Consider the following 12,739-nt stretch of genomic DNA (forward strand, 5'->3'; position numbering starts at 1 on the left):
TAGATTAATAGAGAAAAATAATAATCCAACCACCTTTTTTATCAGATCTAACCGCATAGATTAACCAAGAGAAAAGAACGAAGATATACGCTCTTTATTTCGGAGGTGCCAGATTATAAAAAATATTGACTAAGTAGAGAAATTCTCTTTTGCTTATTTTTATGAAGTTAGATTATACTGTGCAGATTAATTAGAGGTGTTGTAGTTGTACAAATACAATGGCCACTTATTTGATTAATCATGGCATCAAGTTAAATTTAACTATAGACTTCTTAAAAAAATATTTAACTCTTCAAGAATTTTACTTCAAGTCACGTTGACTTTTATTTGACCAAATTGGGCATAACGAGAGAGAGAGAGAGAGAGAGAGAGAGAGAAGAATAGCAAAGGAAGGGCGGGGATCGGGAGGCAGTAGCGGCGGCGGGATGGAGGTGGAGGTGCGCGTTGTGGGCGGCGCCCGGAGCTGCTTCGTCGCGCTCCCGCTCCACCTCATCCACGCCCTGGAGCGCACCTCCGCCTCCGGCGACCTCCCGCCCGTCCTCGCGCTCGACCTCCGCGCGGCCGCCGGTGGCCGCTGGTCCCTCGCCTGGTCCGGCTCCGCGTCCCGATCCCGCGCCATCGAGGTGAGCGGCACTTGAGTCTCAGTGTCCTGGAATCAGAATTATCCGTAAATTTTCTGTTGAATCGATGCTTGCTGTCGGAAAATTGGAATTGTGGATGTCGAACTATCGAGACCTTGTTCGATGCCACGTTGTCGTGTGGAGTAAATATGGTGCCCCTTTTGGCTTGTGGAGAGTGATGTTGTGGTAGTCGCAGGTTTTTTTTTTCCTATTTCCTTGTCGATTAGTTACTGCTTTGCAAAGCTCTGAGTGCAGAACTGTGATTACGCTCTCTTCCTTGTCCTCAGTTTGCTTACCTCACCCACTTTCCAACATTACATAGAAAATTACACCCTGAATATTTGCTCTACCATGTCATCAAAATATCAAATGGTGTCTTGCAGGTTGCACAAGAGTTGGCAGAGTGCATTTCACTGCATGACGGAACAATAGCACAGTTGAGTGTAGCTCGCTCTCTAGCCAAAGCTGACTCGGTCAGTATAGAACCCTTCAGTGAGGATGATTGGGAGATACTTGAGAGCCGTGCTGATTTGGCTGAAGAAACAATCTTGAAGCAGGTATTATTTAGTTTCTTTTTTATTTTTTTTGTCTGTTCTCATTTCTACTTTCGGTGTAAAAAATTAATTTTGTTCGTGAAATTAGGTCGGTATCGTTTATGAGGGCATGAAATTCCCATTGTGGTTGGATGGTCATAATATTGTGAAGTTTGTTGTGGTGTCATCTTGCCCCGAGAAGTCAGTTGGTATGCTTCTTTTGCTACATTCTGCTTACTTCTACAACTTGTGTTACAACCATTGGTTTTGCATTCCTTTCAGTGCCCTTTTTACTTATTACAGTGTTCAAGGGTGGTATTCTCTTTTCCTGTTTCTTTATGATGTCAAGTTTGTGTGAACTTGTTTTCAAGTAGGTTTGTGCACACTTGTTAATGAGTAATTTTGCTGTAATTATTGTAGAGTGTAAAAGCAACTGTTCTGTAGTTTCGATGGTTCTCACATGGCAGAAAGGCTAGGTACTTCAGAAGCTTCTTGTCCATTTTCCCATTTACTCTGGAAACTGATACTGTGTGATCCTACAATATCCTAAGATTAACTTCCTATGGCACCTAACTTGGGGCTACCAGTCTGCATCATAATTCATGCAGGGGGTCTAATAGGATTATGGTTTGTTAGGTTTATGTTAGTTGAGTCAAACATGTTACCTAGTTTGTAAGTAACTACATTTTCCAAAGTTAGATATATATTAGAGTAAATCCAGCTTAATTAACATCTTGTCTCTTAAAAAAGATGTTCCAGCACTTCAGAATCATGGTACCGACAAAAGTAGGGGTGTCAAATTTGATACGTTCATGCATATATATTGTCTAATGAGTACTTAAATTTTAGGTACAAATTTGAGCTTCTATTAACTAAATTCTTAAAATAAACTTAGCTATTCTGAACTTCTGTAGTATTTGACTATAACTAAAGATTGTTAATTCTGGGACATCATGTGACTTGTTGCACCGCACTGTATAACAGTATGTAATGTTAGTAATCTCATAGTAGACAATCTATTCATCAGATGTCTCTACTTCTTAGTTTGTCAAATTTAATTTCTTATCTATTGCTAAGGATCCACTGTGAGCCTTATGTTACTGTAGAACGAGATACTGTAGCACGAGGGTGCTGTAGCACCAGCATCTCTCTATCTGACCGGCATGGTCGGAGTCTCCTGCCACAGGGAGAAGCCCTGTTTGTGACGAGGGCGACTAGCGCCATTATCTTCCACCATTACCAATCGGCTACCATATCAACTGTGTTTTTCTTTCTTTTAGTTCAACTTGTGCCAGGAACTGAAGTTGATGTTGCACCCAAAAAACGCAAAGAGAAGTCTTCTCACGATGTGCAAAAGCAGACTTCACTGAAGGAACAAGTCAATATAAAGGCACTCCTGCGTGTTCAAGCGGCCGACAGGAAGTATGCACATACGTTCAAATATAAAGGTGCTGACATAGGGGTGGTTCTCAGCTATGCTGTGCTAATACATCCTGATACAGCTACAAGTATTTCGCTTGGCAATCTCCAATTGGTCACTATTTCACCTAAATCATCGAAGAAGGGACTTGCTCAAAAAGGCAAAGAAGTTGCACAAAAGAAGGGAATCTCAGTATCTAAAGAAAGGACCCAAGAAGCGGTCGTTTATATCTTACTCTCAGACTCTGTTGCCAAAGGGCATGTTATGCTTCCCTACTCTATTCGTCACTTCATAAGTGCTGATGTACATTCATCTGAGTACACGGGTCCTTCTTCCATTTACCAAGAAGCAACCAACTTGTAGTCTATGAATTCAGATTTGAGGACAAAGCATTTCCCAATAACAATTTTGTCTGTGTACTGTTGCATCTTTTCTGCTGTTTACTTTTCACTTCTCTGAAAAGGCTTTTGCTGATACTAGGGGTATACATTAAGACATATTCAGCCAGTATCAAGAAGGATGAGCCTGTAGTGACAATATCTCCTTTACAATTCAAGATGCATGTGAAAGATGCCCATGACAGCAGTGAATTAGGCAGTCAGGAAGCTGACACTTCGAGGATAACCAGGATTCCTTCAGAAAATGGTAATATCTTCCAGGAAGCTCGTTATGGTGAAAATGAAGGTCTTCAGGGTGCACGTGTTGAGAGCTGCCCTGAATCCATGTCAAAACAGAAGTATTTTATTAAACATTGGCTTATCGGACAACTTAAAGAAATGAGTTTACATGTTGGCCATACCGAGATAAGTTCAATAGTTTTACCAACCAAAATTTTGCTCCATTTTGAAGCACCCGATCAAAAACTAAACAGAAGAGTTGAATTTCTATACCTGCTAGCAGTTAGTTCTGAAAATTCTGGTTTCAACAATTCACAAGTTGATGTTGAGACTGCTTGGAGTGCTCCAATCGATGATCCAGAAAATCTGGAACTGCATTTTGGGAAGTTGGAGCTGGGTGAGCCTGTATCTTTCGATTCCCTAATGGATGGTGGGGTCAGCGATGGTTTCAAGCTGACACGATCTTCTTTAGGCTGGATGGAGAATGCTATGTCAGATGTGACAAAAAGTAATATTTTTAACCAGATAGACAAATAGCTCATTTTCTGCATTTTATTTGTTTTCTGGCTACTACCATTCGAATTATTGTTAACTTCTTGACTTGATATTTTGGATGCTTTTCTTTGTGAAGGGTTATCTGTGCTTTTATCATCACCTAGCCTGAGGTTATTTAACAGGCTAAAGTTCCCCTTTCCTGGACATGTTCTTGTCTATGGGCCTCGAGTAAGTAACAACATCCAGTTTCTGTTGCAAAACTTGACATTATGTGTATTTTTCCATTTTCATGTGTGTCATCATAGTTTTGAATATTACTTGACTGTAGGGAGTGCATTTTTTCATTTACAACTTTGTGTGACTGTGATTTAATTTTCTGTTTCAGGGTTCTGGGAAAACTGCTTTGACTAGGGCTTCTGCAAAATACTTTGAAGACCATAAAGAGATCTTGGCACACGTGTAAACCAATATTTACAATCTTACTGTTCTGAGACATGTTACTATTTCTTATTTTAAAAGAAAGCTCATTGATCATCTATTTTGAAGAGCAGAATATACATAGATTGTTCCAAACTTGCACTTGGCAAGGCTAAGGAGACAAGGCAAGCAATTGAAGACAGCATTTCCGAAGCGCTGCTTCATTCACCTTCGATCATCATATTTGATGATCTAGACAGTGTAATTTCAGTCTCTTCAGATCCTCAAGTGTCTCAATCGTCCAGTTCTTCTGAGTCTCTAGTATGGTATTTGGCTGACATTATGGATGAGTACAAGGTGAGGAGGTGATATCACATTTTTCTTTATTCACATTGTTCAAATTTATAAAGAATAAGACAATAAGTGTTGATTGTGGTTGTCTCAATTTTTTTACAATGTATTTTTTCCTGAGAGAAGTGAGAAGTGAGTTCTTTTCTTCTTCTTTTTTTGCTTGGCATGACTATTTTACAGGATAAGACTCGGAATGCATGTGGGTATGGACCTATTGCATTAATGGCTTCAGTTCAATCACTTCAGAGTCTTCCTCAAGATTTAACCTCTTCAGGTTATTTCCCTTTTCTTCTTTTCTTCATGTCTGCTGGTTAAATCACTGACTTCATATGTACTAATAAAATTGCTGTTTGTTCTACAGGGAGATTTGATTTCCACATTGAGCTTCCTGCTCTTGCAGTCCCAGAACGCAAAGCACTATTAAAACATCTAGTTGAGGAGCATGAGTTACAGTGTTCTGAGGAAGTTCTATCAGAGATAGCATCAAAATGTGAAGGTTATGATGCATATGACTTGGTACTGTTAACTCTTATCATCCATTGGTCTTTATAGTCAACTCAATGATATCCTTGTGATGATAATTATGGCCCAATTATATCAACAAGCAAAAAAGAAAAAAGATTGCTTAGGTACTTGTGTTTATGATCAGAAGTCACAAATATTCACAACAGGTCTAGCAGTCAAATATTCCTTTGCATGGATTGTGTTGGGTAAAGAATGTTCACCGTATATGTATACTATTGTGTTGCAGGAAATTTTGGTTGATAGGGCTGTGCACGCTGCTGCTTCTCGCTTTGTTCTGCCTTCTAATGCCTCTCTGAACTCTGTGAAATCAACTTTGGTGATGGAAGATTTCTTGAAAGCGATGCATGGATTCCTTCCAGTTGCCATGCGTGATCTTAGGAAATATGCTCCTGATGATAAAGATGGTGGCTGGGAAGATGTTGGAGGGCTAAATGAAGCAGTAACTATTATTAAAGAGGTGCACATTTCTCGCTTTCCTGTTTTAAGGACGTTGATCTCATCTATATGCCCATGAAAAACTAACCATTTTCAGGCACCTTTCATCTGGTTACCTGTGTAGATGTTCCTGATTATATTTGTATTCCTTATTGTAGACTCTTGAATTGCCATCAAAATACCCAAATATCTTTACCAGGGCACCTGTGCGGTTGCGATCAAACATTCTCCTCTATGGACCACCTGGATGTGGCAAAACTCACATTGTGAGAGCTGCAGCTGCAGCTTGTTCTTTGCGATTCATTTCAGTCAAGGGTCCAGAGCTTTTGAATAAGTACATCGGTTCATCTGAGCAATCCGTAAGGAACCGTTCTTTCTTTTAAGCATCACATGAAAATTCCTTGCCTTTTGCCTTTTTCTTACACTAAAGATATTTGAAGGGTTAGGATATTTCCTTGTCTCTTGTTTTACTCAACCCTGTTTTCCAGTTATAAGTATGGCTGTTGATCGGAATTACAAAAGACACCCAAACCATTATGGTTCTAATGTTAATAAACGAATTACAGGTTCGTGACTTTTTTGCAAAGGCAGTTGCAGCAGCACCTTGCCTGCTATTCTTTGATGAATTTGACTCCATTGCACCCCAGCGAGGAACCCATAGTGCTGGAGTTTCTGATCGTGTTGTTAATCAGGTAAGTAATTGTCTCCTTTCTGCTAACATGTTAAAATTTCTAGTTTCATTGTTAGTTTCAGAAAACCAAAAAAAATCATTTAAGTGTGTATTTTAATGTTTGTATGCAGTTCTTGACAGAACTAGATGGTGTGGAAACCTTGACTGGAGTATTTGTATTTGCGGCTACGAGGTTAGCTCTGTGCAAAGCATGACAAATGCCATAGTTTCTGCAGACATAGTCTTCAGTTCTTCTATTCCCTACTTTTATGGAAAGAAGAAAATTGATTTTATTGATGTGGACTATATTGACCAGCCACAAAATGTTCTGCTTAAGAGTTTCAGTTTGCATAGGGTGAAATGCCAGAGTTTTTATTTTTGGCTAATGTTAGGGAATTTCTGACTAAATAGCTTACTTATTCAGTTATTTGTGTTGCATTTCTTGAGAGGGTTTCTTATTGTTTTGTGCAGCAAGCCACAACTAATTGATGCTGCACTCTTGCGGCCTGGAAGGTTTGATCGTCTAGTCTTTTGTGATTTCCCTCGATGGGATGAACGCTTGGAAATTCTGAAGGTGCATTCTAGGATGGTGAGTTTTCTTCTGGAAAATTGTTGATGTTGCTTCTATCATGTTTTCTTGTGTTTGATTATCATGATTGAGAGATTTCATATCATGATATCTAATATCACCAAGGAGTTATGTACTTTCTTTGTTATCTTTCATCTTCAGAACAATGCTACTTTTTGTCGTACCTAGTTTTCAGCTTCTCTTATTTGGGATCTCATTTCTAATTTTGCTTTAGTTTTGTGAACGACTTCGCTTCTTCATATGTGTTCGACGAGACAAGGGTGCCAAAATCGCAAGAACGATGGTGGAAGCTCAAAGGAGAGGTGGCATAGAATTTTAAGGAGATGGTTATTAACGAGGGATCTTGGAAGGAATGAGAAAATGCAAACGACATGTGAATGAAGATGGCAACTTGCATTAGAAAGGTGGCTTCATAGGTGTTTTTTTTGGGGGGGGGGGAGGGGGGCAAAGGAAGCAAGTGCGAATCTAAAGACACTTGGTGGTGGAACGAGGATGTTTAGAAGGCTATCAAGGAGAAGAAAGAATGTTTCAAACGCTTACACCTTGACAAGAGTGTGAACAACGTGGAGAAGTACAAAGTGGCAAAGAAGACCGCAAAGTGAGTTGTGAGCGAGGCAAGGGGTCGGGCATATAAGGACCTTTATCAGCAGTTGGGCACAAAGGGTGGAGAAAAGGACATCTATAAGATGGCCAAGATCTGTGAAAGGAAGACGAGGGACGTCAACCAAGTAAAATGCATCAAGGATGGGACCGGTCGACTTCTGGTGAGAGATGATGAGATCAAGACTAGATGGCGAGAGTACTTCGACGAACTGTTCAATGGGGAGAGCGAGATATAGGGAACAAAATGACCTGCACATGGTATTCATTGACTTGGAGAAGGTTTAAGACAAAATACCAAGAAATGTCATGTGGTGGGTCTTGGAGAAATACAAAGTCCCAACAAAGTATATTACTCTCATCAAGGATATGTACAATAATGTTGTGACAAGTGTTCGAACAAGTGAAGATGTCACTGATGACTTTCCGCTTAAAATGACTATCAAGGGTCAACTTTGAGTCCTTTTTTTTTTTGGTGATGGATGAGGTCACAAGGGACATTCAGAGAGATATCCCTTGGTGTATACTCTTTGTTGACGATGTGGTGCTAGTTGATGAGATTAGGATAGGGGTTAATAGGAAATTAGAGTTGTGGAGATATACTTTAGAATCGAAAGGTTTTAGATTTAGTAGGACTAAAACTGAGTATATGAACTGTGATTTCGGTGGTACTAGGCATGAGAGAGAAGGTGTTAGTCTTGGTGGAGAGGTGGTTCCCATGAAGGATATCTTTCGATATTTGGGATCAATGCTACAGAGGGATAGTAATATCGATGAAGATTAGACCTGTTCAAAGACCGGGTCGGGCTGGGCTTTGAAAAGTCTGACAGGAAAACCACAAGTCTGAGCCTGACCCAACAGCATTTTTTTGGGTCAGGCTAGGGATTTTTAGGGTTTTCTTGGGCTTTTTCAGGTTTCGAGCCTATTTTTTAAGCCCGGGCTCTGTCAGAAAAAATCTGTAGGCTGGGAAGTTAAGTCCGAGCCCGGCCTTGTGCACTGGTCGGATCGGGCCGGGTCGGGTCGAGCTGGGCTGCCCATGAGCAGGCCTAATGAAGTTGTGAAGAAATGGCGCCAAGCTTCTGGCATCCTCTGTGACAAGAGAGTGCCACATATGTTGAAAGGTAAGTTCTATAAGACGGTGATTCGACTGGTGATGTTGTATGGTGTCGAATGTTGGTCAACTAAAAGGCGGCATGTTCAACAGTTAAGTGTAGTAGAGATGTATATTTTGTGATGGATTTTTGGCCATACAAGAAAGAATCGGATCCGAAATAATGATATACATGATAAAGTAGGGATAGCGCCAAATGAAGCAAAGCTTGTCCAACATCGGTTGAGATGGTTTGGGCATATCCAATGGATGCCTCTAGAGTCACCTATGCATAGCGGGATACTAAGGCGCGCTGATAATATGAAGAGAGACAGGGGTCAACCAAACCTAATATAGGAGAAGTATGTAAAGAGAGACTTGAAGGAATGGAATATCCTCAAAGAACTATCCACGGATAGAAGCGCGTGAAAGTTAGCAATCCACATGCCAGAACCATAACTTATGCATCAGTCTTCTTGTACCATTATTATTTTTTTACTATTACTAGTACATTTATTATCATTATTGTTTTATCATCATCTTTTTAGTTGGATCTTGTAGGTTTCATCTCTAGCCTAACTCAACTTGCTTGGGACAAAGACGTTGTTGTTGTTTGTGAACGACTTTCAGCATGGTTTTGTATCTATGGATATCATAAATTTATATGAATTCATGGGAAAGTGTTATTTTCGTTAAAGTATTCTATTGTTGGTCTCAGGTTTCACTGGCGAGTGATGCCAGTCTGGAAGATATTGCTTCTCTGACTGAAGGATTTACTGGTGCTGGCCTCGCGGCTATTCTAACGAATGCTGGGTTGGCAGCAGTTCATGAACTTTTGGACAGCCGAGAGAACGGTATCCCAGAAAGAGAGCCGTGCATCAGCAAAGAACTTCTCATGTCTGTTGCTAGGAAGGCTAGACCTTCTACACCATCAGATGAGAAGAGGCGGTATGATAAGGAGTTTGGTGAATTTGTGTCGTCCAGGAAGTCTATTTCCACAAAGGTGCACCTCATTCTCAATTTCACATCATCAAACCACTGACAAGTGAAAAAAATTCATTGTCCTATTAGTGTTTCTTGTTACACGAGATTCCTTGGATAATTACTGGAGGAATTTGGTGCAGGCAAAAGAGTCAAAAGGCAAAAAGGTCACACTAGCTTGAGTCTGTCCTTCAACATATCGTTGTGTTGCTAAATCGGACGGGTAAGGTCACGCTCTTTATGATCTCCATTGTTATGAGAAGTCCATGAAATATGAATTTCTTAAGCATTTCGATGGACTTCTTTTCTTTTTAGTGTAGACATTTAATCAGGATGCTATTGTCTTATGTTCAGTGGCGCAGACGAAGATTGCTAAGCGGCACGCTTTTCAAGTCAGGAGGCGTGTGCTTACTTATTCTTTGAAGAGAAACAAAATCTGTAAAAAGAAACCTAACCACTTGTGTTGTATACCAACGAGGGACGGCCAATAAAGGAATCAATGGCCGAAGGTGCTTCTATTGGGTGTTAATAGCGTTGTCACAATGTTTTTGTACGATGGCGTATAGTATAGGAAGTAGTAATGCTAACAGGAGATATGTTAATCCTGGGCTGTTCTGTAATCAATGTTGGAATGCAGAGCCAGGGAAATGCTGTTTTTCTACGGGCGAAGTTGATTGATTCAGGATGTTGATTTGCTTCCGTTGGGAATGTCATTTTTTATTTTTTTGAGAGGGTAAGAGTCATTTGGGGTGCTGCCACTTAGCTCTGCTGAATGACCACTTTTGTTCACATAGTAACATTTTTTTAGCACCACTTAAGTTGAGCGGCTGGCCTGCGTGCCTCTCTAGTCTGGACGCCCTTTTATTGTTCAGATTGGTTTTTGTCATGGTTGTCGATGGCGAGTCCAGGAACCCTATTGAGGGCGATCCCCTCTACTCTAGGCCTCTGTTCGAGCGCCGAGCTACCTTGGTGCACAAGGGAATCTCCTTGATTGGATGTATATGACCGATTATATATCATATTTTATTTTTTTTAAGTCGGTCGGATATAGATACGGATACAGATAGTTTTAAGCACGAATAAGGATTGTTGAGTTGGATGCAAACATTATTAGTTATAAATATTTCTTTGGATATTAAGTAAAAGTAATAATCATATATATTACATATGTTACGATTATTTTATGTGTTCAAAACTCAACTATATTAGTGGTTCAACAAGTAAATTAAAAATATACTTTCATAGAAAGAGTCATATTGAAGCAAAGTCGGAGAAGTTACCAGTACCTAATATGATAGATAATAGATAGAGCTTCTATTAATTATTTGAACATATTAATGACTTTATATGAAAAAAAAATCTCAACTACAAAATTATAGATCTCGTTAAGAGTTATAAATTTTATATAAGAATCATCTCAGATTTCGTATGAAAAAAATTACAAACTCTGGAATACAGACTTAAATAATTTTCAGATATATCTTATTTTATTCTTGAATATTCGATATCCAACGTATACATATTTTTCTATATTCAAATATAATATCTGATACAACTAGACCACACCGATATCCGAAAAATCCAAGATATCCGTTATTTACATTGTTCAAGTACTACTACACGCTACAAGTCGACAGAGAACGCATATTGGTTGATTTCTGCAGCCACGTAGACTCGTAGAGGTACACAATGCCGTCTTCATCCTTCAAAAAAAAAAAGGAACGGAGCAGCTGGGCGTGACCTCGGTGGTGGGCCCACGTTGTCATACGGACCGTACGGTGGACGACGGGACGGGACGGGACGGAGGCGGCCGGCGTGGAGAGAGAAAGAGGAGCAGCCAAGCCAAGCCAAGCCCAAGCCAAGCAGGGGGAGGAGGAGGAGGAGGAAGGCGATGGCGTCTGGTTGGGGCATCAACGGGAACAAGGGTCGTTGCTACGACTTCTGGCTGGACTTCAGCGAGTGCATGAGCCGCTGCCGCCAGCCCTCCGACTGCGCCCTCCTCCGCGAGGACTACCTCGAATGCCTCCACCACTCCAAGGAGGTCAGCACCCCCCACATCCTTCTTCTGCCACCATTCATTCCTATTCGACTCATTCATCCTCTTGCTGCTTGTATCCGTATTCATTCGACTGCCTAGATCTGTCGCGCTTTCCGCCTCCCGTCTGTGCCATACGCTAATTTTTCGGCCTTGGCCTCTGTTGTGATCATCGGTGTCGGTAATAGTGAGGAAGCTGTATGCATCGGATGATGCAAAAGGCCGGAACGTTTTTTTTTTCCTTCATCTAAAAAAAATAGCATGGATGAATGGCTGAGGCGTTTTCCCCTAATTTTGTAGCGGAATTAGGCAACGAAAATCGAGCTCGGAGGGTTCACTTACTTCATGCACATTGCATCCAAAATCCATCTTATCTAAATTAGAATAGAAGCCTGGTTACTCCCTATTCTAATTTAGATAAGTTAGGATGGTGGCTCTATGTTCCAGTGGTTCATATGTCATTGAGAAAGTTAAATTGTAAAGAGTTCTGAAAGGAACACATTCTACAATATTTTCTGTGAATTCCTAATGGTCCTTTCCCTAAATTCAAGTCGGCAATTTTTCAAAACTACCATTTCAGCCTCCTGCTTCTGGTGACTGGATGACTAATTTCAAGGATGACTACTTTCAAAGGTTGCTGTTATAGAATGTGAGTAGAACGTGGAAAGGTGCAGGCGTAGAAATCCGAAATCACATCAAGTACTTGCTTCTCAGCATGTCGAATGAGATCCTAGCATGTTCTTTCTTCTCTGTTTTGAGTTCAGAGGATAAGCCCCTGATTCGCAGAACCAAAAAAAATAAATCCTGAATTGTTAACTAGTGAAGCGAGAGATGTGAATCATAATACAACTGGCTTGTCGGAACTCTATTGTTGTATACTTCTGGTTTATATTGTGTTGGGGTTTTAATAATTGTGATGGTTTTTTTTTTGGGAGGAACTATCAATCGAGATGATCTGATGGGAGAACATCAACTCAAGCCTTTGTGATTCTTCTTTTGCAGTTCCAGCGCAGGAACCGAATCTACAAGGAGGAGCAACGTCAGATAAGAGCTGCTGCTCGCAAGGCCAAGGAGGAAGCTGAGGGAGCCCCTGCTGTTGCAGCCCACCATTAGTCTCCCTCTTATTTTTTCCTGTGTGCTCTTGTTTTCTGTCAACTTATCTTGGTTCGGCCATGATGCTAAGAGCAAGACAATATTCTTCCTTCTTTCTGTTGGACCACACAGACTTTTTTTCCCAGCTCACTCCTTGACTTGTTCTAAATCAATACATCAGTTAAACCTTCATGGTCATGAAGTTTCTGTTTGTTTGGGATATTGAGCAATAATGGTGCTTGATTCAAGCGTCAAACTTTGCATTTCAC

At 40.5% G+C, this 12,739-nt stretch overlaps 2 protein-coding genes across 2 annotated transcripts; both read left to right on the top strand.

The window, feature by feature from the left end:
• Positions 1-326: 326 nt before the first annotated feature.
• LOC133895231 (peroxisomal ATPase PEX1-like) lies at positions 327-10,024 on the top strand (the record flags this gene model as incomplete). Its single annotated transcript, XM_062335385.1, has 18 exons — positions 327-623; positions 1,004-1,177; positions 1,263-1,362; positions 2,434-2,886; positions 3,054-3,698; positions 3,822-3,913; positions 4,071-4,144; positions 4,237-4,459; positions 4,634-4,727; positions 4,815-4,969; positions 5,205-5,435; positions 5,572-5,772; positions 5,980-6,105; positions 6,215-6,276; positions 6,555-6,672; positions 9,081-9,365; positions 9,487-9,566; positions 9,698-10,024. Coding segments are annotated over 17 exons (3,369 nt in total), but the record flags the coding sequence as incomplete, so codon positions are not given.
• A 1,024-nt stretch (positions 10,025-11,048) lies between these two features.
• On the top strand, positions 11,049-12,726 carry LOC133895645 (NADH dehydrogenase [ubiquinone] iron-sulfur protein 5-B-like). Its single transcript, XM_062336107.1, has 2 exons — positions 11,049-11,384; positions 12,381-12,726. Exons 1-2 carry the CDS (start codon positions 11,235-11,237, stop codon positions 12,489-12,491), a joined length of 261 nt encoding a protein of 86 aa, XP_062192091.1. The 5' UTR covers positions 11,049-11,234; the 3' UTR covers positions 12,492-12,726.
• The last annotated feature ends 13 nt before the right edge of the window (positions 12,727-12,739 follow it).

Source organism: Phragmites australis, chromosome 16 (assembly GCF_958298935.1).
Source record: "Phragmites australis chromosome 16, lpPhrAust1.1, whole genome shotgun sequence".
NCBI classification, from domain to species: Eukaryota; Viridiplantae; Streptophyta; class Magnoliopsida; order Poales; family Poaceae; genus Phragmites; species Phragmites australis.